Here is a 25,074-nt window from a genome sequence, read left to right on the forward strand (position 1 = left end):
TCTTGTGTAGGGGTTGTTGGTGTAAGACCCAGCTGCTTCTGTGTGACTGTTTCTACCCTACTTGCTTTTTAATGGTGTTTGCCCACTTTTCTTACCATCCTCTCTTGTGTTAATAGGAAGCTGGATGAGGAATACAAAGAACGCACTGCAGCTTTAAAGAATGAACTCCGGAAGGAGCGAGAGCAGATCCTGCAGCAGGCTGGCAAACAGCGATTGGAGCTGGAACAGGAGATTGAGAAGGTGAAAACGGAAGAGAACTACGTCCGTGACCGGCTCACCCTTTCCCTAAAGGTAACAAAGGGCTGGCTGAAGTTGCAGACTTTGTCACTTAGCCCTTGTTAAGAGAATCAATGACTGTGTGTATTGTACGGGCTGAAATTACCTTTAGCAGCATGATTTGTATAGGTGTATTTAAAAGGGTTCTTCTGACTTGCCTGGGTAGACTGTTGCCTAGATGTCATAAGGCTCCCAGACTCTGTAGCTGTGGTATGCAGCGTGTACATGTCTGGTCAACCCAGACACCAGATGGACAATTCTTACTCCTGAGGGAATTCTGCGCCAAAAAAATTAAAAATTGTGCACCTGAAAATAAAAATATGCCTACAATATTTTAAAATTCTGCACATTTTATTTGTCAAATAAATGTGGAGGCTCCAGCATGGCATTGGGGAGCACAGGCCACTGGCTGCACAGAGGTGGGGGATCACTGTGCAGCTCCCTCATGGGACACAGGCTCAGCAGTGAGGCTGCACCCAACCCTGATACAGCGCAAGGACCGGGCCTGCCCCAGAAACACTCCAGGGCCCTGCCCCTCTGTGCCAGGTGCACCAGGTGTGGGCAGACTCAGCAAGGCAGGATCCAAGTGTGGAGGGGCTTAGTGTGGGGGGGATCCAGATGTGGGTTGAGAGGGTTCTGTCTGGGGTAAGCTGGATGTGGGCAGCTCAGTAGCGGATCTGGGGGCTGGGGGGGGGTCCTGGATGCACAGGGGCTTGTTGGGGGGGTTCTGGGTGCAACAGTAATGGGACTCTGCAGGGGGCCCAAGTGAACGTAGTTGGGGCTCAGCAGAGGGGGCCTGGGTGTGGGAGGGATAGAGCTTGGCAGGGGGCTCTGGGTGTGGGGGGTCCAAATGCTGGGGGAGTGGGGCTCAGTGGGGTGGGGATCCAGGTGTGGGTGGCTTGTTGGGGTGGTCCAGGTGCAGGGGGAGTGGGGCTCATGCAGGGGGGGGGTTCCTGAGTGCAGAAGTGTGAGGCTCAGTGGGAGGGTCTAGATATGAGGGCATCTGGATGCATGGGGGTTGGGCAGATGGGGGAGCAGCTCCCTGTACAGCAATCCCTCCCACTGCAGCTGAGGAGCGATGGGTGCCGGAGCTTTCTGCAGCTGGGGAGAAATCTGGGGGTGGATCTGACCCAGCCCTGGATGCAGAGGAAATCCTGTCCTCCCCAGCCCAGCTGGGACTAGCAGGGCACAGGGTAGAGCCACCAGCCAGGTCTTCCCCAGTCCCGCCCCCTCCCTCACAGTGATTTATCTCTCTGCCTGCTGCTCTGGGCACCCAAAACATACTGCTTGGGAGGGTCACATGACTGCACTTGTGGGTTCCCTTTGCTTCCCTGTCAGAAAATCATTTTTCTGCAGAGAAGCAAAGAAATCTGCGGGGGAACATAAATTATGTGCATGCACAGTGGTGCAGAATTCCCCCAGGAGTAAATTCTGCTTGATGGCTGTCTGTTTTATCATCTGGCCACCAGCTAGCAGAGGAAACATCTTACTGCTAAGGTCCTGACATATGAAAATACAGCTTTGAAACCCCCCATAAACGAATTCTCCAATTGGATCCGTATTCTCAAAACAGTCTGACTGCAGGGTTGTGTTTTTTGAGCTGAGGCCATGTGTACTTGGGCCCCAGATTCAGGTTCCTTTCCAAAATGTTTTTAGAAATAGCAAACTCGTAACTGATCTTGTTCTAGTCTGAATACAATCAGATCGGGCAACTTTTACTCTCAAACTTCATAGTTTGTTTTTTCAACTGGGCAGAAATAAACTAAGGGGAGCAGGCTCTACGCAAACAAGCTCTGGGTGTGGGGAAGGAGGGCCTTTAAAGATATTGCTGATGTCAATCCTCTCGTCTGCCTGGAAGGTTGTCATCTCTTCCTTAGGCAGCTGTTGGCCAGATGCATGCAGGAAAGCAGGGAAAACTAGGGAGAAGAGTCTCAAGACAGGACTAGAGGTTGCTCTTTGCTTTGTACGCTGCTTGCAGGTTCCGGCCTTCCCGTGCATGACTTTGGTGTGACAAGAGGGGTCTTCCATTTTTTACCAGCAGACAAATTCACACTTCTTGTTGGCAACTGACATTTGTACCAGTATCTGTATCAGAATCCAGGCTTGGGCCTACTTCTGGGCAAGACAAATGTACCTTCTGACCTGACTCACTGTGGACTTTCCTAGGTATCAGTGTTTGGAAAGTTTTTAAAACAAACAAAAATATGCCAGAACTTTAAGATCACTTCTCCTTTAGGAAAACAGCCGTTTAGAGAGCGAGCTGTTGGAGACTGGACAGAAGCTGTTAGAGTACAAGAGCCTGACGAGCAAACTGCAAAGAAACTTGGAAAATGTCTTGGCCGAGAAGGTGAGCCTCCCTTCCTTCCGTTGTGCCTGTCTAATAGAGAGCAAATTCCTTAAGGGTGGCTGTCTGATGCTGATTTAACCGCGAGCAGAAGACCCTCACTGTGAACATGACCACAGTGGACCTTGGTTACTCTGAGAACTGTGGCTGAGTGTTACTACAGGTTATATTTTCCTAAATTATCAGTAAATGACTTGCTGTGTTGTATAGTACCCTAAAGTGGGTGAAGCATTTTTCCAAATCCCAGAGGAAACAGTCTCTTTCCTGCAGAGCTGGTTTTCTATGGTCCTAATCACAGAAAGGGAGTCACATAGACACACTTGCATGGATCCTTTTCTGGGATCCTGCCTTAAATAAAGACACGACATTAGGAGCCCTTGCACTCTTAAATCTGAGCTAAAAATTGGGGTGAACAAATTATTCAGGTGGTCATGTTATAATAAACTGCACTGTAATTTAGGATTGGATCTTCTTGGTTATTTCACATTTGTCAATATTCTTAAAAGACATAACTGTAGAATCTTCTGAGACTCTAATCCAATAAACGATTCCTACATTAATCAGCTTACCCTTTCAGGATAGGTACTTTTATAGTTGCATTATACATTTTTGGCTAAAAATCAAAATACCCACTGGAACTGAAGTTAGTTAAATGAGCATGCGGGACTGTGAAATAACAGCTGGTCTGTTGCCTAGGAAATTGTTTTGATCTCTTGCTGTCTGTCCCCTCTGACAGTATTTTCTATATAAATAAAACACAGCCTGACTGGAATGCCTGGGAATTGGGGCCTGGCCTTGAATTCAGCTCCAGGATTATTCGCAAGGCAGGATTAACTAGATTCGCTTTCATGCTGTGTTGTAGTTTGGCGACCTGGATCCCGGCAGTGCCGAGTTTTTCCTGCAGGAGGAGAGATTGGTACAAATGAAAAACGAGTATGAACAGCAGTGCAGGGTGAGTGACTCAAAGGGTGGGAGACACCAACTTCAGCACTGGAACTCAGTTCTGTGCTTGACACAGCGTTCTCCTAGGAATCGAGAGCCGTGTGTAATAAGACGCAGGTGAGTTTGCTATTCTATAAGCTAAATAATGGCCCCCCGTTGTTAGACCAGTGCAAGCCTTTTGACCAAAAAGCCCCTCTCTTAGCTGATGCTTTTCAAGGAAAATAACCATGCCAAAGGGGAGCACCTTGAGAGATCATTAAGATTGGGTTATGAAGCCTTTTTTGTTAGCCAATCGTAAGACAGCTCCAGGCAAAAGTTACCTTCTGGCTGTTTGTTAGCCTTTGGAACAAGTTGGATCTCACATTGTGAAACTCGCTACCACCTTTGGCTGCCCAAGAGAAGGGCGAAAGAACAGTTGCATGTAAAAGGAGCTTTTTTTGCCTGAAATCTTGTGCCTGTAATCCAGGGGGGATGAAAATTGACTTTTTAAATTTAAAAAAAATCAGATTTCTTAAAATTTCAACACATGATGGTTACAGAAAAAGCGACCTGAAATTAAATTTGAACTTGACAACTCATGCTAAGACCTAAACATATGAGAGTATATTGAAATCATTTAAATTAAACTGCACAAAAAACAATACTAAGCAGTACACGTTGGCTGCCAACCTGTAAAGAAAGTGAACCGACGGACGTCGCTGTTTAACACCTGGAACCAGTTTGCTGAAGTGCTAACCAACTTTTGACAGCAGCAGCCTCTTCTGCAGGTGCAGAGAGAATATTTTCTTCATTTCAGTTTAGTCAACTAGTTCAGTTCATTGACTAGCTCAGTGGTCTCAAACTCTGGGTTGGAACCCCAAAATGGGTCCCGACCCCATTTTAATGGGCCTGCCAGGGCCAGCATTAGACTTGCTGGGACCCAGGGCTGAAGCCCGAGCTACATCCCCATCCGGGGCAGTGGGGCTCAGGCTGCGGCCCTCTCTCCCCGCACCCAGGGTCATGTAATAACTTTTTTGTCAGAGGTGGGTTGCAGTGCAATGAAGTTTGAGAACCCCTGAGCGAATTCCAAGTTAAGAAACCCGTTGGGAGTTAAAAAAGCAGGAAAGCTTGTTTTTTGGTTGTGTGTGTGTGTTTTTTTGCTTCAAATCTGAATAATAACTTGGTGTGAGATGATGAGATCTATTCGTTCTAAAATCTTGAAAGACATGACTAGAAACAATCCGTTCAATTCGCTAACTACAGATAAAACTAGTTCTTTTGTTTAACAAATCAGTTAGTTTTAAATGCAAAATATGTATCCAGTGTATTTAATTTTAAAATACCATTTTTATGCATTTTTAGTTGATTTTGAATCTCCATCCAAATAGGGATGGACACAAATTGCAAGAAAACAGTCATCTAGTAAATAAGAGATGCATCATTTATAATTTTCTAACATAATGAAAAATATAAAAATTAAGAATCTGAATAAACGTAAGTTATGCTACACAGTTGCTTAAATAAAAGTTTATAAATATAGTGTATCCTCCTGGTTAGCAAAAGGAAGTGCCAAATGTAGCGAAAAGGCTGTGTTCAGTTGTTTTACAGATTACCAACCAATCAGACTCAACCTTTCTTTAGGTAAATAACGAAGTACAGATGCAAAACACAATTAAAATTAAATCAAGGTTTTCTGCTTGCTGATTGAAATCATGATTTAAAATGCTGTGATTTAAATCAACCCACCCTGATTCAAATTTCTTGTTGTAATTTGTGCCCCAAAATATCTACTCTAATTTGTCCACTTTCTAAGGACTGCTGTGGCTGCAAACACTCAAATCAGAATGGATGAGCTTTCTTGTTCCACAAGGAATACCCTGGGTTTAGATGACATTTAATCCCCAGCAGTAATGTCACTCTGCTACCATTGGGAGATTCCACCAATTTGGGAGCTAAAGCCAAAACCCCTGTAGAACTAGTTACATTCATACCCGCTTTCTCACAGATGATTTCTGCGGGCCAAATATTTGCCTCTCCATGTTTTTATGTGAATATGCAGCTCGCTACTTTGAAGGACTGTCAGCTCTGAAGGTGTTGGGGAGGAGGTTGGGGGAGGGAAATTTCAGTGTTGATTTTATGGACATATTCCAAATCTACAGGAATTAGTGTACATGCATCCTAGCTTAGGTACTCATTTGCCCCAATAAACGCTAATGCAGTGTGCTCAGTGTGTCGTATGTGGCACAAAGAGTCAGGGTATCCTGTTGGCCACTGGACAAAAGTAACAGATGGTAAATGAATTAATGTGTAGCGAGGGAACCACAGCCTGTAACTTTCATATCAAGGTCACAGCAGAAGGGTGGTTCCCCTGTCAGTCATTGCAGATATTTCACAATTATGTTCGAAAGGTTCCTACGTTGTATCCTGGGTAACAACCAGTGGGAAGCAGGCCAGAATGTAGGGTATTAACGCTTCATATGTTTCATACGCAAAGTGTACGTTCAGTATGAATGTGCTGTGATAGTTCAGTGAGTAAACACACATCTCAGAGTTACCTGTGCATGTTGGAACTTGGAAAAGGACAGCGATAAGTCTTGTGGATGGGAGGATAATTAGTGCTGTTCTTGGGCTACTCCAGGATTTTTGGCAAGTTGATCTCGTAAAATAAACCACTCTGAATGTCCTGTCATTTAGTCTGTGTGTTGCAATATATCTGTTCCCGTGACTTGCTCTCTTTCATTCTGGTGTGTTTTTACTCAGGAGCTGCAAGACCAGATCGATGAACTCCAGTCTGAGCTGGAAGAGTATCGTACTCAAGGCAGAATATTTAGGCCTTCTCTGGAAAGCTCACTGCATGAGGAGTTTGACATTAAAAATGGGGGAAGCGGTGGTGTGGAGCCTGACCAAGGTAAAGGATATTTCCTCTAGGTGTTTTGGAGTAGGCTCTTCTGCTGTATTCTAGTGGAGGGATTATAGAGAACTCTCAGCTCTAGAAGTTTTTTGTGACAAGAGGGATTAAATGGGAGTTGATATTCCAGAACTAGGCACAACTTGAAACTTTCTGACATCAGGAAATCCCAAATATTCAAACACTTGGAGCAGTCCCCCTGCTGGAATTATCAGCAGTCGTAGTAGGGTAGGATATTACCACACCACCAAGTCAACTGTTAATTCGTTTATTAAATGTACAAGCCAAATGGTGTTTATACACTTGCTCTAAGCACGTCTAAAAGCCTAAATAATAAGCTATTACAACACCCATACAGCACCACACAGTCATGAGCATTTGATCAGAATACTCACGAAAGGACTAGACCCAGGGGTACTCAAACCCATGTGGGCGGGTCCAACTTGGTCAGGCAGGTACTAGTAACAAACCCTTTAAGAGCTCAGCTTTTCATACAGACAAGTGATGTCATTGCCAATTGCTACCTTTAGTCAAGAACCAGTCTAGGGCAGTTTGGCGCTGACCCCTTTGCCAGCCTTGAGTAGACAAGATTTTGTGGCTGGGCCTCTTTCTCTGGGATGACATTGGTGTGTTCGGGGTCACTCCTGGGGCAACACAGAGCAACTTTTCCTTACTGTGCACACTAGAGGGTGCCATTCCTGGTGGTCAGAGGCGTCTCTTTCTTATCCGTCACATTTTGAGCGCAGCATTTTTACGACTGATCTTGCCAAGTACATTTTTCTTCCTATATTTTCAAAGTTTCTCATAGCTGCTAAAACCCCTTTATTTTCCTTAATCTACAAAACACGTATATTTTCCTTCACTAAACTGAGGTAACTTTTTTTGTACCTATCTAATCCTGCACCACCACGTCCACCACCCCACCAAGGCAACATGAGACCAGGCAGAGGATGGGCCATTTCTTTTAGTGTGGTGCAGCTGCTGTATGCCAAGCTGCCAGCCAAGCCAGGCCCCAGAGCTGACCTATCTGGTCCAGGGAGAACTGCCCCCTTGCAAGGTGGAACCTCTGGTGACATGAAGCTGGCGTAGAGAGAACGGCTCCAGTGGCCGTATGCAGCAATGATTCCTGGCTATGGCTTCAGCAAGCAGAAGTCAAAGATGTCTGACAGCTGTTCAGATTGACACTGGCTGATGAGGTCTGTGCCCAATTATTCCAGCATGGGGAGAGTGTATAGGGGAGCTTAATGCAAGGTTTACAGCACCTCCGTCCTCCCCTTCCCCCCAAAGCTGCACTGTGGGTAGTTCAGTGAGAGCCCAGGAGTGGGGCCCCCATTCTGATATTTAACCTCGGGGAAGTATTGCCGCTGGGGAGCAGACGGTCACTGTGTTAAGAATTGAGACTGAAATGAAAGCTTGGCATTGCTTCGCCCCAGGTGCCTCTGGGATGGTTTGAGCCTGAGCTGCACGGTTACAGAATCCTGCTGTAGTCACTGATGTCCTTGAGTTTCAATAAATCCAGGAGAGTAGATGGTGAGGTGCTTTGCTTGAACATCTGGTCACTTGAGGCTTCACAAAAACACACACACTTTTTTTTTTTTTAGGGCTTGGTTCTGAAGATTGCAATCCACTAAATATGAGCATAGAAGCAGAAATGGTCATAGAACGAATGAAGGAGCAACACCACAAGGAGCTACAGCTTCTGAAACAGGAGCTCAAAGACACAGTAAGCTATCTTCATTCACAAATAAAGTCTCGGAAATTCCCTCATCTCTTCATGGTTCCCTTGGGAGGGACGTGGCCTTGGATGTTCATTTTCTTGCTGCCATTTACCTGCAATCCCCAGCTGTGTGTCTGGGTTGGCCTCTAATCTTTCTCCTGTTGGATGGAAAGTTGATAAAAGTGAAGTTTAAGCAGCTTGGCAAAATTAAACTGTGGCCCATCCTGTGATAGTCTGAAAATCCCCACACTATCTCCTTATCCCACCTTCCCAGCTGAAAATATACCTAGTTTGCATCCATACATACAATACAACTGTGTAAAAGGGAGTCTCAGACACCGAGAGTTTGTAATCTAACAAAACTGATGACCCCCCCCACAATTGGGGATAGGAAGCATGGAGGGGAGAGACACAATAGTTTGCTGCTTCTGGGAATCAGTTTTTCCTTGAAGAGCAGATCTCTTTTCTTTTGCATGGCTTAATATATTTACTTTCTTGGTGAATCAACAATGAAAAGCTTAACTGAAGGATTTTGACTAAAGTTAAAACAGGACCACAAACTCTGGTCTAGACCTACCCTTCCTGACTCGTGAAAATCAGTTGGGACCCTGCTTTCTTTTGTTGGTTTCATAAAAACATGCAACGTTAATTTCATTTGTATATGTGTAAATATTATCCTTGCCACTTTAAGAAATCAAGCTGACTGCTCTAACGTTCCTATTCTGCTTCTGTGAGGAAAGGCAGTTTAAGACACTAATGTGCAAATGAGAATATTGCTCCTCTGTAAGCTAGAAAATAAACCACTGCATTTTACTTTTAACACAGATGAGCAATTATGAAAAACTAGTTGAGACCAAGACCCATTGTGAAAAGGAGCAAGAAAACATGGTGAAGAAATATAATGAAGAGAGGCAAACCATGGAAAAGCAAATAAGTGCCCTTAGAAACCAAATTGAAGCACTCCAGGGAGAGACAGCGATGCTCAAAGAGGAACAAGAAAGGATTGACTGTAAACATAATGAGGAGAGAAACGACTTACAGATGAGCTTTGATAAGGAAAAGGCTAATCTCCAAGAACTGCTGAAGCTAGGACATGAGGAAGAGCTCCAGGTTAGGCTGGAGCAGGTACAAGAGAGTTTTAACCGAGAACGGGAGGCGCTGGTTCAGAATGGGATTTGGATGGAAGAAAAGATGAGAGCTCTGGTGCAGACCCTACAAGAAGAAAAGGGGGAGGTAGAACGTGGTTTCCATGAGCAGCTGAAAAGCCTGACAGAAAAGCATGCTGTTGAGAGGGAAGAGCTACAACACAAATTGCTGGAAAAACACCAACAGGAACTCCAAGAAGAAAGGTGAGATGGCACTGTTTGGGCTGTCTGCTAGGCAGGTACACCGAGACTGAACTAGTTCAGAAGAGGTTATTCCCGATCTTTAATCTGTTTTGACTCTTCTTTCAAGTTCTAATAGTAAAAACTATACTAGAAGAGCTGTTTTTATTGTTATATGTGAAACTGTTGGTACTCAAAAGCCTTTTCTTCTGTTTTTTAGACTGGATGCTTAATATTGGTTTCAGTTCAACTGCTGATAAATATAGATATAAAATCAAACTAGTTAATAGGACCTAAAGCACAGTCAATTGGTAAATCCAATTCAGTGTCCATGCCCTTTACATTCTTTGTGTATTTATTGAAAGACTTTTTAAAATTACTGCTTGGGTTCTCAAACCCAAAAGCTAAATCTCTGGCCCTGAACCTGAAAGTTGATCAGAGCAGAGACCCCTTTCTCTCATGTGAAGCATCATTGAAAGGGTTCCACTCATGTGCATCAACTGGTGCCTATTTTTGGTAAGACTACTGTAACAATGCTGGCTCTGGTGGGACCCAACTGAGAGTGCCAATTCTTGACAAATTGCTTAAAACAGGGCAATTACAGTCCAAGGCTGGGGTTTCTATGCACACCAAGGCAAGGCAAACCAAACCAGCTAAACAGAGAAAAGTTTGGTTTTACCCCCCTGGCTAACCACAAGTCACACAAGCAATTTCCTTAGATACTCCAGTTTCCCAGTATCCCCACCAGTGCCACTCGTTATGGGGACAAATGGTTGATGAAAACCATTACCCCAGTAAAAGAAAAAAGTTCTCCTGATCCCAAAGGACCAAGCCCCAGACCCAGGTCAATATACAAATCAGATCTTACCCACAAATGATGCTATTGCCAATTCTTTAGAATCTAAAATCTAAAGGTTTATTCATAAAAGGGAAAAGATACAGATGAGAGCTAGAATTGGTTAAATGGAATCAATTACGCACAGTAATGGCAAAGTTCTTGGTTCAGGCTTGTAGCAGTGATGAAATAAACTGTAGGTTCAAATCAAGGCTCTGGAGTACATCCACAGCTGGGATAGGTCATCAGTCCTTTGTGTAGAGCTTCCGTTTGTTGCAAAGTCCCTCCAGAGGTATGAAGCAGGATTGAAGACAAGATGGAGGAGTTGCAGCAGCTTTTTATAGTCTCTTGCCATGTGGTCTTTCTTTTCTTTAAAAAAAGAAAAGGAGGACTTGTGGCACCTTAGAGACTAACCAATTTATTAGAGCATAAGCTTTCGTGAGCTACAGCTCACTTCCTCAGATGCATATCGTGGAAACTGCAGCAGGCTTTATATATACACAGAGAATATGAAACAATACCTATTCCCACCCCACTGTCCTGCTGGCTGGAAATCACTTTAGATAAGCTATTACCAGCAGGACAGTGGGGTGGGAATAGGTATTGTTTCATATTCTCTGTGTATATATAAAGCCTGCTGCAGTTTCCACGATATGCATCTGAGGAAGTGAGCTGTAGCTCACGAAAGCTTATGCTCTAATAAATTGGTTAGTCTCTAAGGTGCCACAAGTCCTCCTTTTCTTTTTGCGAATACAGACTAACACGGCTGCTACTCTGAAACCTTTCTTTTCTTTGTTTCAAAGACAAGCTGTCCATCACATGGCCTGGAAAAACCTCAGAATTCTGTCCATAGGCAGGTCTCTGCATGCCTTGCTGTGTCACAAGGTGTGTCTGCCTTCTCTCAATGGGTCAGTTGTGTAGCTGATGGCCCTTAATGGGCCATCAAGCAGGCTAGGCAGAGCTGACACCAACTTGTCTGGGGTGTCACCCAGAAGCATAGCACAAGTTTGAAACACAGACAGTATAGAGCCAATATTTATATCTTTAAATGCAAAAATGATACATGCACACAGATAGCGTAATCATAACCTTGTCTTAAACACCTTATTTGACCCCCTTTATACAAGATTTGGTGCCACTACAGGGCCTTGGTTGCAACAATGTTCTGTATGGTCCCAGTTTAAGTCAATAACGTCACAACTACCACTGAGAATACTGCATGAGTTATGTTCTTTGCCAGGCAAGTAGATTTTTTTTGAATCGGAACAGGTTGTCTCTCTTAAATGTAACTCTGGGTCTCAAAAGAAAAATCCAGCTATTGAATATATTGGTCTGAAACGTGATTAAATGTGTAAATTTCAGTTGTTTCATTAAATAGTTTGAAAACAGACATATTTTCTGGAATTGGCAGAGGTTTTAGTAATGTGTTATGTTGACCATATTTAGGAAAAAAATGGAAACTGAGTATAACAGAAGAACATCTCAGACAGAAACTCAGTTTTCTGTCGACAGACAAACGATTGTGAACAAGTATGAAGAAGCACTACGAAATCTTGAAGAACGCTACCAACGAGAGCTGCAAGAACTCGCCGAACAACAGCATGAGGAGAAATCTCAGTGGGAATTCGAAAAGGATGAAATCATCCAGGAATATGCTGAAGCCCAAGAGCAACTGAAGGAAATGCTGGAGAGCAAAAAGGCCATTTCTTTTGTACTAACACAGGAGAAAGAACTCCTAGAGAAGAATTTCAAGGAACTTGTGAACAAGTTAATGTGTGAAAAGGAGCAGCTCCAGAAAGAGCTGCAGGATCTGAGAAATGTTGCTGAAAAACAAGAGGACAAGTTGCAGAATAAAATATTGCAGCAACAAAATGATTATGAAAGAGAGCTAAAAGACAGAGAAGAACAAATGTCTGTGGTAGAGGAAAAAAGGAAGCTGGTTAGCCAAAGGCTTGAAGTGCTTGAGACTGCATATGAGCAAGAGAAATACAAACTGAATTCCAAACTTCTTGCTTTAGAGGGTTTAAACAAAGAGACCCACGAGAGAGCAGAAAAAGAGAAGGCACAGATGAGTTTGGAAATCTTAAAGCTTCAAGAAACAATAAAGAAATTGCAGCAGGAAACACTTGATTTTGCCAAACTCAGGAATGACTACAATGCCTTGGCAAATGAATATGCAGAAGTGAAGAGCAAGGTTTCAGCACTGTCTGGCTTGCAACAATTGGAAGAGGATGGAGAGGTTCTTACAAACCTACAGAAGGTGCATGAGCAGGCTGTGAAGGAAAATGTGAAAATGGTTTCTGAGATTGTCAGGCTACAGCAGCGGTTACAGCGACTGGAGCAAGAGTCAGGAAAACTTTCCAGTTTTGACCAATCAAATTCTGAGATGGAAGAATCTCAGGTGCAAGACAGGATAGAGCAAATTGAGGGTAATGTTCTCAAAAATCTGCAAGATGGCAGTAAAGAGACAGATCATGGAGCAAACTTGCTTGTTCTTTCATTGTTGGAGGCTAAAACTAAGGAGCTTGAAGAAATGGTTGAGGCTTATTCCAGTCTAAAGAAGATGTATGAAGACATTAAGGTAGAGAACCATGCCCTGAAAATACAGATTGGTCAGCTTCTGGAAAGTACAATGGTATTGAAAGCAGAATATAATGAAGCTAATGACAAGAAGCAAGATCAGGCTTCCAAAGTGTCTGTGCTGGAAATGAGACAGACAGAGCCTGAGAAAATCTTTGAGGTGGTTCCCAAGTTGAAGATGTTCTATGAAGATGTTAAAAGAGAGAAGGAATGTTCTCAGGAAGATAGCAAGGTGGCAAAAATAACGTCTGATCATGCTACAGCCTGTAAAGAGCTTTGTTCTGAAGTTTCTAGGCTACAGACTGAACTAAAGAAGGCTGAGGAAATAACTGAAGCTTCTCTCCAACTTGAGACGGTCTATGGAGCATCTAAAGAGAATGGAGAGCAGAACAGTCTAGTACCTCAGCTTTGGGAAAAGATTGAAGAGCTAGAAGAAAGATCAAGGGCACAATCTACACTTCTGTCCTTACAGGAAGAAATCCAGCAAGAAAACAAGGGCCTGAAATCTGAAATGATAAAGTTGTTTGAACAAAATAAAAAACTAGAAGAGAATGTACCAAGACTTACAAGCCTGCAGCTCAGGTTAGAAGAAAGTAATCAAGAAAGTGTCAAACTCAGGCAAGAAAAAACACAGCTCCTGGAAAAAGTTAAGGAACTGGAAGATGCCCGTGACCAATATGCACGGGAAAAGATAGAGATGCACAGTGAGAACTTAAGACTGCAGCACAGACTTGGAAAACTGGAAGAACATACTTTAATGTTTAAAGTCCTGCAAGACAAACATGGCCAATGTGAGACCACAATAAAAGACCTGGCAACGGAGAAAAGAGAGCTACAAGAGCTCAACAGGAAGCTGAAAGAGAAAGTTACATCTCTGGTTAAGCAAAAAGAGATGTATTCTCAAGATGAGAAAGAGGAGTTGTATTCAGCGATACATGATTTGCAAAGCACATGTAGTGAGCTACAGCAAAAAGTTGAACTCCTGAGGTAATGTACACTTTAAAAAAATTGGGACATATTTGTGCTCCCCGCAAAAATCTAACTTTGCTGCTTGCTGTGCTTAGAAAACTACTAACCTGCTAGCATTCATTGACTGGCATGTAACTGCTACTGACTTCCTTATGCTTGCATCACATTAACAAGTAGATTAACCTTGACTAGAAGACAGTGCCTTGGACTGTAATGACTAGTAAGCAAACTACTTTAATGTGGATTATGAAAGTTTGTAGGTTAATTTTAATTTTCTGTGCAGTTATGTACGTGATGGTATTCTAAAAGCAGTGACGGTAACGCAAGAGCAATTTGTCAACTGTTCAGTGTGATTGTATGTATTTATTTTTGCAGAGTGTATTTTAGTTAACAAGTCTCAATGAAACAAACATTTTAATGTGAAAGAACATTACTGTAACTTCTTTGGAGTGCTTTTAACTTTCATACTAATAATCTCTCCGCTTCTCTTGCCTTAGTTCTTGGCCTGTAACTCGGGGTGCTAACAGAGCTGCAATTTTCTCAAATGTTAAAGTTAACACTAAACAATCTTAGTAATTTTCTCAATAGGAGTACTTAAATCCTTCAGAAGCCATTAAGTATGTGACATGGTAAATACCAGCATAACTAAGAACACATGTAGCTTATAATAAATTACCTGCATTTTTGCTGAAGTTTAGCAGTTAAAGAATTAATTCTCTTGAGATTACACAAAGTGGTTACAAATGGCTGCTAACTTTTTATTAAATTCTTATGGGAAGCCTGGAATGACCCTTTCAAGTGTTGCATCATGACTAGAACCTGATTTTAAAAGCATCTACTCTAAAATTGCAAACAAAAGAAAAGACAGGTCAAATTCTGCTACTTCTCATGCTGGTATTCCCATTGTATTGAACTGCTATTCCCGAAACAGATGGTCTAATACATTACAATATGCAAAGTGCGGCAAAACAATTGATTTCAAACTGTCTGAACTATTACATTGTCTTCAAATCACGTTACAAACAAAAAGTTCTGTAAAATTATTCACTGAAATTTTTACTGGATTACAGAGGTGTAATTTAAGTTTGCAATCACATTTCAGTGTAACAGACTTCTTTTTATGCAATTAATGCATGAAATTAAAACAGCACCTATGCAATGCTCTGGGAGGTGCTCTTGATAAGCGTTACATAAAAGCCATGTAAATTGATCCATATGATATTTATCAACGGGAAGTTCTGCTGTTTCAATTGTCAGAAGTAATTTGCCTTTTGTAATGAGTATTTTGTCTTCAACCAATGGAGCTGGACGAGGTACAAGAAGATTGGTGTTTCAACTGTCTTATCTCTATACTGTAGATGTGAGGCCGAGAAGCTCAGAGAAGAAAATGCTATTCTGAAGAATGAAATAACCCTTTTAAATGAGGAAGGAAGTGTTTCTAACCTGAAACTACGGGAGCTAAATGGATCTCGAGAAGAAATGTGGTAAGAATACAAAGTGGCATATGATGCATGTGCTTCCTAGTTTTAATTGTGAGCTGCAATGTGAACAAGAAAAACAGCACCCTTATTGCTCTTCTGGGATAGAATCATAGGACTGGAAGGGACCTCGAGAGGTCATCTAGTCCAGTCCCCTGCACTCATGGCAGGACTAAGTATGATCTAGACCATCCCTAACAGGTGTTAGTCTAACCTGCTCTTAAAAATCCCCAATGATGGAGATTCCACAACCTCCCTAGGCAATTTATTCCCATGCTTAACCACTCTAACAGTTAGGAAGTTTTTACTAATGTCCAACCTAAACCACCCTTGCTGCAATTTAAGCCCATTGCTTCTTGTCCTATCCTAAGAGGTTAAGGAGAACAATTTTTCTCCTTCCTCCTTGTAACAACTTTTTATGTATTTGAAAACTGTTATCATGTCCCCTCTCAGTCTTCTCTTCTCCAGATTAAACAAACACAAGTTTTTCAATCTTCCCTCATAGGTTATGTTTTCTAGACCTTTAATCATTTTTACTGCTCTTATCTGGACTTTCTCCAATTTGTCCACATCTTTCCTGAAATGTGGCACTCAGAACTGGACTCAATACTCCAGTTGAGCCTAATCAGCACGGAGTAGAGCGGAAGAATTACTTCTCGTGTCTCGCTTACAATACTCTTGCTAATACATCCCAGAATGATGTTTGCTTTTTTTTTGCAACAGCATTACACTGTTGTAAAAAGTCCGTCTCAAAGTTCTCTTGCTTGTTAGAAATGCTGCATGCCTTTAAAATGGCAGTGATTCTTTCCAGTGACTGCACTTATTCGCTGTAGAGTTTTGGCAGCATATGAGCTCATACTAGCCTCTGCTTGCTCTGCACGTTGCCAGATGGGGAAAGGGTACCTCTCTCACCAGAGAAGCACATCACCTACTAAATGATCTACTGAGCATGTGTACTAATGCTCTCCCTCCCCTTGCTTAGCAGCAGAAATAGCCACCCCGTGTGCACATGGGAAGGCAGGCGGAGGAGCTATCTGCCGATGTGTTCCACAGGCCAAGCACTGTGCAGCTGCTCACATTGCTTAGCAACCAGGTCTACCTGCTTGCAGTGGCCTTGTTGCTTCTGATGTGCAGAAATGATGTGCCCAAAGACATCTACCATGAATAAGTGGGGGTGGGGGAAGGAGCATTTGCATGCATTGACTTCCATCTCTCTCCTGAAGCACTGTCAAACATGTGGTCCTGGGATTGCCAGAGCCTTCCAGAAAAGAGGGGGAAGTTTTTCTTGAACCAAGTACATCAGTCCCTGAGGGGAGAGAGGGAAGGCGAGCACTGACTGTGACTATGTGAGAACAGCAGTCCCCTGCCTTAAGAACATGAGAACGGCCCTACTGGGTCAGACCAAAAGTCCATCTAACCCAGTATCCTGTCTGCCGACAGTGGCCTCTGTCTGGTGCTTCAGAGGGAACGAACAGACCAGGCAGTTGTTGAGTGATCCATCCCCTGCCTTTCTACTACTAACCAGGAATTTTTCAGCCATGACTATTTAGGATGGAAGGATGGTGCGTTTTAAACCAGTTCTCCAATAGCATGTCGTAAAAAAACAACCGTTTACCATACTTTTGTTCAATGTCCATTATTTAGGCAAAAAATAGAGTCTATAAGAAAGGAGAAGGTGGCCGTGCAGAAGATGGTTGACAACCTGAGAAAACAGGTATGTAGACTGAGGCTTCCTCCTAAGTCTCTTCTGTAAAGAGACATTCAGTGCAGAAGGTAATTTCTGCCCCATAGTTTAAATATCATGAAGGCAAGAGGAGATGCACCTTGCATACATTAAATTCAAAGATATTCTAAAATGACTGTAGGTTCTCCTTCACTGTTGAGTATTGGTGAAAGGTTTCCTTGACATATTGCATTAGAGGTAATTGCACTCTTTCATTACCTGGGTACTTAGAGTAGTTTACAGACTTTTTAAGGTGTTTTCTGTTTTGTTCAACCTGGAAAGACTTCCTAATGAAAATACATACTTATATCAGTGTAACTCCTTCGCTTAGGGGTGTCCCTAAGGGTATGTCTACACTACCTGCCGGATTGGTGGGTAGTGATCTATCTATCGGGGATCGATTTATTGCATTTAGTGTAGACGTGATAAATCGATCCCTGATGGCTCTGCCTTCGACTCCGGAACTCCACCACGGCGAGAGGCGGAAGCGGAGTCGACGGGCGAGCAGCGACTATCAATCCCACACCATGAGGACGAGAAGTAAGTGATTCTAAATCAATCTAAGATACGTCAACTTCAGCTACGCTATTCTCGTGGCTGAAGTTGCGTATCTTAGATCGATACCTCCGCCCCCAGTGTAGACCAGACATGTTTATACCCCACTAACTCTCGGTGTAGACAGCACTCTGTCGATGGGAGGGCTTCTCTCATTGACCTAACTACTGTCTCGGAGGGAGATGGAGAAGCTCTCCCATCAGCATAGGTAACATCTTCCCTAAGCACTTCTGCAGCGCAGCAAGAGTAAACAAGTCCTTAATTTTAAGGGATTGATGAGTAGAGATTTGTCAGTCATAGCAAACTATCAGGAAAGTGAACTGCGTTAGAATGTGGTGCTGTTTGGCTTAGCTTAAAATTTCTTCATAGAATGACTGAATAAGACAGATGACAACGAGAGCAAATAAACTTATATGTTACTGGAGTTCTGACTGGCTTAGAATACTGCTGTTGGGAAAGCATAGCAGCTTAAGTAGGTCATGCCATCATATTCTGAATTAGAATCTGGATAGGAACCATTCCCTTTGCATGAAAGAAATACTGTACTGTGTATGTAATGCCTAAACCTATTCTTCAGTGCAGGAGAGATATATTTAGTCATTTCTGATACTTCCTGTTTTAATCAGGTATCAGATTTGAAAGCCAAGAACCAGCAGCTAGACTTTGAAAATGCAGAACTTAGTCAAAAGAATTCAAAAAACCAAGCAGACATGCAGGATCTTAATCAACGGCTGGCAAGAATCCTCAGGCAAAAAGAAAAGGAAGTGGGGAAGTGTACACTGGAAGAATGGGAACGGGAGAGATCAAAGCTGAAAGAGGAACTGGAAAACTGTCAAGTTAAGGTACGGCGTAATACAATTTCATGGTTAACGGTGTGACACTACTGGATTTCAGGAATGAACGCTATTGCACAGACACCCCCATGAAACTAGCAACCACTCTATCCCTTAGCAGTGCATAGTCTTTCAAAACTGTTCTTTAAATCCCATCTGCAAACATGGGTGTTTGTAGAAGTGGAGACCGGGAGGGAAACTGCATCAGAGGGTCTGATCTTTGGCAGTGTTTAAAAGGGGGATTGAGAAGCGGGTAGAAGAGCACACTTCCATTTTAAAAACGAATCCTAGGGAAGGCTAAGAGACCATGGCTCTCCTGTTTCCACAAAATTCTAACATAGGTATTTTGTTGGAGCCACTATGGCCTAGACGGGTTTCAGAGTAGCAGCCATGTTAGTCTGTATTTGCAAAAAGAAAAGGAGTACTTGTGGCACCTTAGAGACTAACCAATTTATTTGAGCATAAACTTTTGGTGCATCCGATGAAGTGAGCTGTAGCTCACAAAAGCTTATGCTCAAATAAATTGGTTAGTCTCTAAGGTGCCACAAGTCCTCCTTTTCTTATGGCCTAGACAGTTTGCCCAGTGCTGTTGCGCAGACTGTCTCCTGAATTAGTCTTTTGTGTGATCCTGAATTTTTCCATGAAGATGGAGATCCAGTTCACTTAGCGTTTTTTTTTGTTTTTTACTTTCCCCAGTCATCAACTCTGGTGTCTTCCTTGGAGACCGAGCTGTCTAAAATCAAGGTTCAAACTCGTTTTCTGGAGCAGGAAAACCACCTCCTCAAACAGGAACTGGAGAAGACCAAACAGGTAAAGACAGTCCCTGTTCTAGGCCAGACTGTGCAGATGGTGAATTTATACAGCTGGCAGGATGGTTGCTCTTAGCATTTATATTCTGCTCTCCTAACTGTGTTTGAGGTAATTAGCTTGTTTGTACAGGAAGGCAATGACAAAAGAGGAATGCAAATATCCTTGCAACAATGTCCCAGTGTGCACACGGCTGTTCATAAATTTGCTCTGAAGGCAGTGAAGACTGTTGTTCCACTGGGTCTTCCACCAACAGATGTTCCAAAGCAATGGGCTTTGGGAGCCTTGTCTTGACAATGAATGGATAGAAAGTAATATTAAAAAATATGGCATTTTATCCAGTTGTGATTCCTGATTCTCTGTAACAGCTGGTCATATCCACATGGTCTCCCAGTTAAGGATTAGTCAGTTTCAGGATGCCTCTACAGGAGACTTCTGATTGCTGCACCAATTGATGCCTTATCCCTAGAAGGCTTCAGTACATGTAAATTTTACTGGAAGTGTTGATATGACAATTTCATTTAAATAAATAGTTACATTAGAGCCAATGGAATCATGCTAACATATTGTGATCTCAAATCATGAATGAAAGTTGCCATCAGGGTCGGATTATTAACCCTTTTAATGTGGTCTCCATGAACTCAATTTCATCCTCTTGCATAACTGCAAAACGTATCCTCTTTAAGACTGAATGGCTCTTTACACACCCAGGCAGTGCCTCCCCTATCTACACTGCTGTTTTTAGTGATGTCATGTCCCGCAGCGCTCCTGGAGTCTTACTCTGCCGCAGAGAGCATTTTTAGCTTGTGTTTGTGGTTTTGTAAAGGCCATTGTGCTTGGGTTTTTCACTTTTTAGAAATATCAGGCGTGTAAGCCCCTGGTCTACCATGGTTTTGCTGGCGAACTTCTGGGAACTCTCCAGAATGTTTCAGCTCTGACCCATTAGTTGAAGATTGGAGGGTGCTGAATCTTTAACAAAGGCTTCCTTTATCCTAAGCATTAGTCAAAGTTACATGAGCATTAACAAAAGCAAAACAGTATTTTAAACAACCTGACTAAAAATTCTGTCTCCTCTCAATTGCTATACTTTCACTCTGTTTGCTGTTGTGATGTCTTGCTTTTAGCATACAGGCGGAAAAGTTTTCAGAAAGACCTGGAAAAACAATTTGTTGAAATTAACTGTAGCTTTCACCTAAACCAAAGCAGAGACTGTATTTTTAAATATATTTGTACTGTGCCTAGCATGACGAGGCCCTGATCCCTATAGAAATAGCTGTCTAAAACGTTTGTGAATAAAGTCATAAACAGCAGCAGAAATGCTACTTGATAAGATGACAAGATCTGGGGGATTTCTGTCTCCCACAGCTGCCCAGATGTCCTGATCTCTCTGACTTCCAAAATGAAATTTCAAGTGTAATAACTAAAAATGAAAAGCTGCTGAAAGAAAAAGAAGCCCTCAGTGAGGAACTAAACAGATGTGTTGATAAGGTAATAAGAACTGCAAACGCTTACCCATATCCCAAACCACTTGCTGTATCCAGCCCTAATTCCTATACAGTACATTACTCTATGAAATAACTTTGCTATTTTTTCCCCACACAAATGTGTGTCTGATACTATTTCAGTATTTCTATCTGGGCCTCCATGAGCTCTGCCATGTTTGGAATTTGCTGTAGAATCAAATTGTAGCAAATTTGTGCTCCAGAATCTAAGCTTTCATTTTAAAAAATGTGGTTTCTAGACCTTGGGGTTCGTCTACATGCAAACTTTGCACTGGTTTAATTTAAGGTTTGATTTGAAATCTTTTTAGTTAAATCCGTGTAAAAGGCTATGTGGATGCTCTCATTTTGGGTTAAATTGGGCTTCTTATGATTTCGTTTAAGAGCTTTTTGATACACAAGCTGGAAAGGAAATAACTAATTCAATTCACACTTTGTTATTTTGGTGCAAATCTGAGTGACCACTCTTACATTCTGGATTGAGTGTCCTATTTCAGTTTAATTTAAACATTTTTTTCCACATCAAGAACCCAGGGATCTTGATGCAGAGCTGAGGTCCAGTTCAGCCTGGAGTACACCCAACCTTGATTGTACTATGTACTTTAGTAGATGTAATAAAACCACCAGTCAAAAAGGCAGCTGGCAACAAGATTGTATTTTCACTATAATTTGCGCCTTTCTTTTCTAAACTGGTGGCTTAGAACTCAAGCAGTGTAACTAGCATGCAAATTGTATATATTCCTGTTAGTTCCTTGCTATACTACACTTCCATTATCTGAAACCCCATGCAGCTCAACTCTCAGCAAAGTCAACATGAGCTGGAGAGAGAAATCCCTCGCAATATTTTGCTTACAGACTAGTGGTACATTGTCATTCGATATATTCTTCCTTGCTCTCAATTCAGGTAGCTAAAGTGAACTTCTTAGAGAATGTTCTTGCCAGCTTGAAGCAGGAGCAAAAGTCCTGGGAACAACAAGGTCAGACACTGAAAACGCAGCTCACGGTCTCCCAAGAAAAGGTACAGTAATATGGTTTGTTTTGATCCTTCTGAAGCATAGACATTTTTGTTCACCCCTTGAACCAGGCAGGAGTTCGCACCAAATAGTCCTCTTGTCTGGTGTGTACAAAGGTGATATGCAATTCATACCTGGGGCATTTTGAGGCGCTCCTTTAGTAAATTTATCACAGGGGCGAGTGAACGTGTAACATGTGCTGGGTAAATTTCTCCCTGGGGGGATAGCTGTGGTTTCACTTCTACAGTTAGGTTCCTGTTTGCTGACGCCTGCTTCCCAGTTCCCTGGTATACCTGTAAAGAGAGATTCTGCACCAGCTAGTACTAAACACCACAACCTTTTCCTCTCCTGCTGCTGCCTCTCTTCTCCCTGCCGGGGGAGGAAAGGAGAAGAGGCGGTAGGGTGACCAGATGTCCTGATTTTATAGGGACAGTCCCAGTATTTGGGGCTTTTTCTTGTATAGGCTCCTATTACCCCCCACCCCGGTCCTGATTTTTCACACTTGCTGTCTGGTCACCCTAAGAGGCGCCTTGCTTGGCTGACAGCAGTTGTGGTACCATAGTTGCCCTGGATTGCCAGGAGTAACCTCAACAGAAATCCTTCACATTTCCTCCTTGAGCAGGAAAATATTATGGGAGGGGAAGGCAGATGCATGAGTGTCGCATTCAGTGTGTTATGTGGCTGGTAACTTGTAATGGCAGCTCAAGTCATCTGGCATCTTTCTGGAATAGCTGACAGAATTATGATTCTTCTTCTTCACCTCTTCCTTGTGTCAGGCAGAGATCCTATTCATCGCCTCATTCATTAAGGATCCTCGATGATCCTTGCTATACTCCTGTTATAGGCACCTCCACAGATAAATCGCTCTTGTACCAAATTTATATACTGATTATAAATTCACTGTTTGTTTTATTTTGCTTTGACCAGCAGGCAATCACTAAGAATGTCTGTTTCTTCATTGCAAGTCTGAAGCTGTCCTTTCTTGTGCATTTCAGGTCCAGAGTCTAGATGAAGCTCTACAAAATATCAACCTTCAACTGTCACGGCTAAAATCAGACCTACGGGTGACCCAGCAGGAGAAGGAGGCTCTTAAACAGGAAGTGATGTCGCTACACAAGCAACTGCAAAATGCCAATGATAAGGTAATTCTTGAATAGCTACCTTTACCATACTAGAATGGTCTCAAAATAACTCTTACAACTTTGTATACCCCAGCTTATTGATTACCCACAATTGCTGCTTTCTTTTGAAGCCAGTCAGAGTATCCTACATATCCTCATAATCTAATAACGCATAAGCACATAAGTATTTTTGTTGGTTAAGAACATAAATAGTGGTAGAGTCTTGAGCAAGTAGCAATTACATATTTAATTGTGGACATCTTAGGAATAATGGAAATCTAGTTCCCTTCCCCACTTTTTCTTAAATACAAGATAGATACCCTGATAAAGGTGAAAAAGATAGGGATCACAGAAGGCTTTTATCTGGGTACCCTCCAGCCTTGGATTTCCATTTTAAAGGCCTATAAAGAACAGCACCTTCCAGTCAGGTTTCTTTGAGGAAGTCAGAGTAGAAGAAGGTTTAGCCAACTCTTCCTTTGCTTTATCAGTCTAGTGCTTGTATTCAAAGAATACAAGAGGACAAAAGAGAATAGTTAGTTATGGTCATTCCTTTTTTGTGAAGATATTTGTTCATCATAAGTTTTAGCTGGTCCTCTATTACTGTACCCCATACTCAGATCTGTGGTAACTTGCACTTAAAATCCAGTTATATGGGTGTTGGGGCAGGTTAAGATCAATCAGAACCTCCTGTTTAAATGATCTTTCTCGTTAAAAGGGATATTTTTACACTGCCTCAGAGTAAACTTTCAAAAAAAAAAAATCTGTACAGTTATTTACACCAATGACTAGGTATATCCACAGTCCTGTACCAGAGTGGGGCTTCAGAGACTTTTTAGACTGCAGTTGTCCTAACAAGTGGAACTAATGCTTGGGAAATAGATTCAATTTTCAGTTACATTGTGTCTTTTCCAAAAAGAGTTCATTATAGCAGCCTGTCACTTTACTTTGTTAACAGATAGGAAGCACTAATATTTGGGGAGGGGTATAGGGGCAATATTATAATTGTGAAATATTTTGTGTCCACGTGGAAAAGAGGTATGAGACTTTTTTTTTTCCTGAATTTTATAACAAGGACCAAATTATATCTATAAAACTGCAGGCTGTTACTTGCCTGATAATGCTTGGAAGTGGGGCAGCTTGCTTGATTTTTATAGTTGAGCTAAGTACACTACTATTAACCATTCTGATATTTAACTGGTGACTTGTCATCTGTAGTTTCAGCTAAGATGAAAACCTTTTGGGTTTTTTGTTCTGTGATTAGTACCTTGGTTATTTTGAAAGAAATTCGATGTGAGGAAGCAGGAAAACATAAATTCATTTGTAAATATCAGGGTTTATGGAGTTCCTGGTTAATGTAAAATCTTTCTGAAGACAGAAAATATCTGCTTCTTTGTTTAAGGCCTAACCCTGCAATTGTCTGTCTGTCTTAAGAATCGGGTTCTAGAAGTGGCTGTGCATTCCTCAGGGCTGCAGAACCAGCAGAAGAAGCTGCACTGGGATGAACTGGAGCAACTGATTAAACAGGAGCAGCAGCTGCTGAGGCAAGAGAATGAGCGGCTCCAGAGAGAGGTCCAGAACACTAAAACAGATCTAACTCATTCCAGGGAGAAGGTAACTTGAGAGAGTTCACAGACACTAATAGATAGTGACTGCATGCTAGGCAGAACCCCTGTGATGATGTCCATTTTGCAACTTGTAATACACTGAAAAAATGATGCTCCCTGATTTTTAATACAAATATCGCAGTAGGATTGCATAACAGGGTTGCTACCATCTCTTCAAACAATGTTACTTATGCTAGCAGAAGCACTCTTCTATCAGCATAGCTGTGTCTGTGCTGGGGATTTGTTGGCATAGCTAGGTCAGTAGGGGATGTGTGGTTTTTCACACCCCTTACCAACATAGCTATTTTGTTATAAGTTTTAAGAGTAGACCAAGGCTTATGAACTTCTTTGTTTTAAAAACAGTGCCCTTTTTCAGGGAGACTTGATGGTTGAGAACTCATCGTGTTTAATCTAACCGTAATAGAAAACTGCTATAGGTTGGCTTGTAAATTAATTGAAAACCAGTAAACTTCCCTTTTTTTAAAAGACCTTTACTGCAGTGGCTCTCAACCTTTTCAGACTACTGTACCCCTTTCAGGAGTCTGATTTGTCTTAGAATCACAGAA

General features: G+C 42.2%; 1 protein-coding gene across 6 annotated transcripts in view; it reads left to right on the plus strand.

Annotated features, from left to right (window-relative positions):
• NIN (ninein) overlaps positions 1–25,074 on the plus strand; it is a 106,481-nt gene that overhangs the window by 63,655 nt on the left and 17,752 nt on the right. For 5 of the 6 annotated variants that reach the window (XM_084629965.1, XM_084629963.1, XM_084629964.1 and 2 more), the window contains 15 exons: positions 117–291; positions 2,513–2,623; positions 3,483–3,572; positions 6,302–6,449; positions 8,051–8,172; positions 8,992–9,515; positions 11,773–13,893; positions 15,234–15,359; positions 16,998–17,067; positions 18,258–18,473; positions 19,161–19,274; positions 20,637–20,759; positions 21,675–21,788; positions 22,779–22,925; positions 24,336–24,515. In XM_084629965.1, the coding sequence (XP_084486091.1) occupies positions 117–291; positions 2,513–2,623; positions 3,483–3,572; positions 6,302–6,449; positions 8,051–8,172; positions 8,992–9,515; positions 11,773–13,893; positions 15,234–15,359; positions 16,998–17,067; positions 18,258–18,473; positions 19,161–19,274; positions 20,637–20,759; positions 21,675–21,788; positions 22,779–22,925; positions 24,336–24,515 (4,381 nt within the window). The remainder of the gene's footprint in view (positions 1–116; positions 292–2,512; positions 2,624–3,482; positions 3,573–6,301; positions 6,450–8,050; positions 8,173–8,991; positions 9,516–11,772; positions 13,894–15,233; positions 15,360–16,997; positions 17,068–18,257; positions 18,474–19,160; positions 19,275–20,636; positions 20,760–21,674; positions 21,789–22,778; positions 22,926–24,335; positions 24,516–25,074) is intronic. The other variant, XM_084629967.1, reaches the window with a different exon arrangement.

This window comes from Lepidochelys olivacea (genome assembly GCF_965140295.1).
Source record: "Lepidochelys olivacea isolate rLepOli2 genome assembly, chromosome: 6".
Taxonomy (NCBI): Eukaryota; Metazoa; Chordata; order Testudines; family Cheloniidae; genus Lepidochelys; species Lepidochelys olivacea.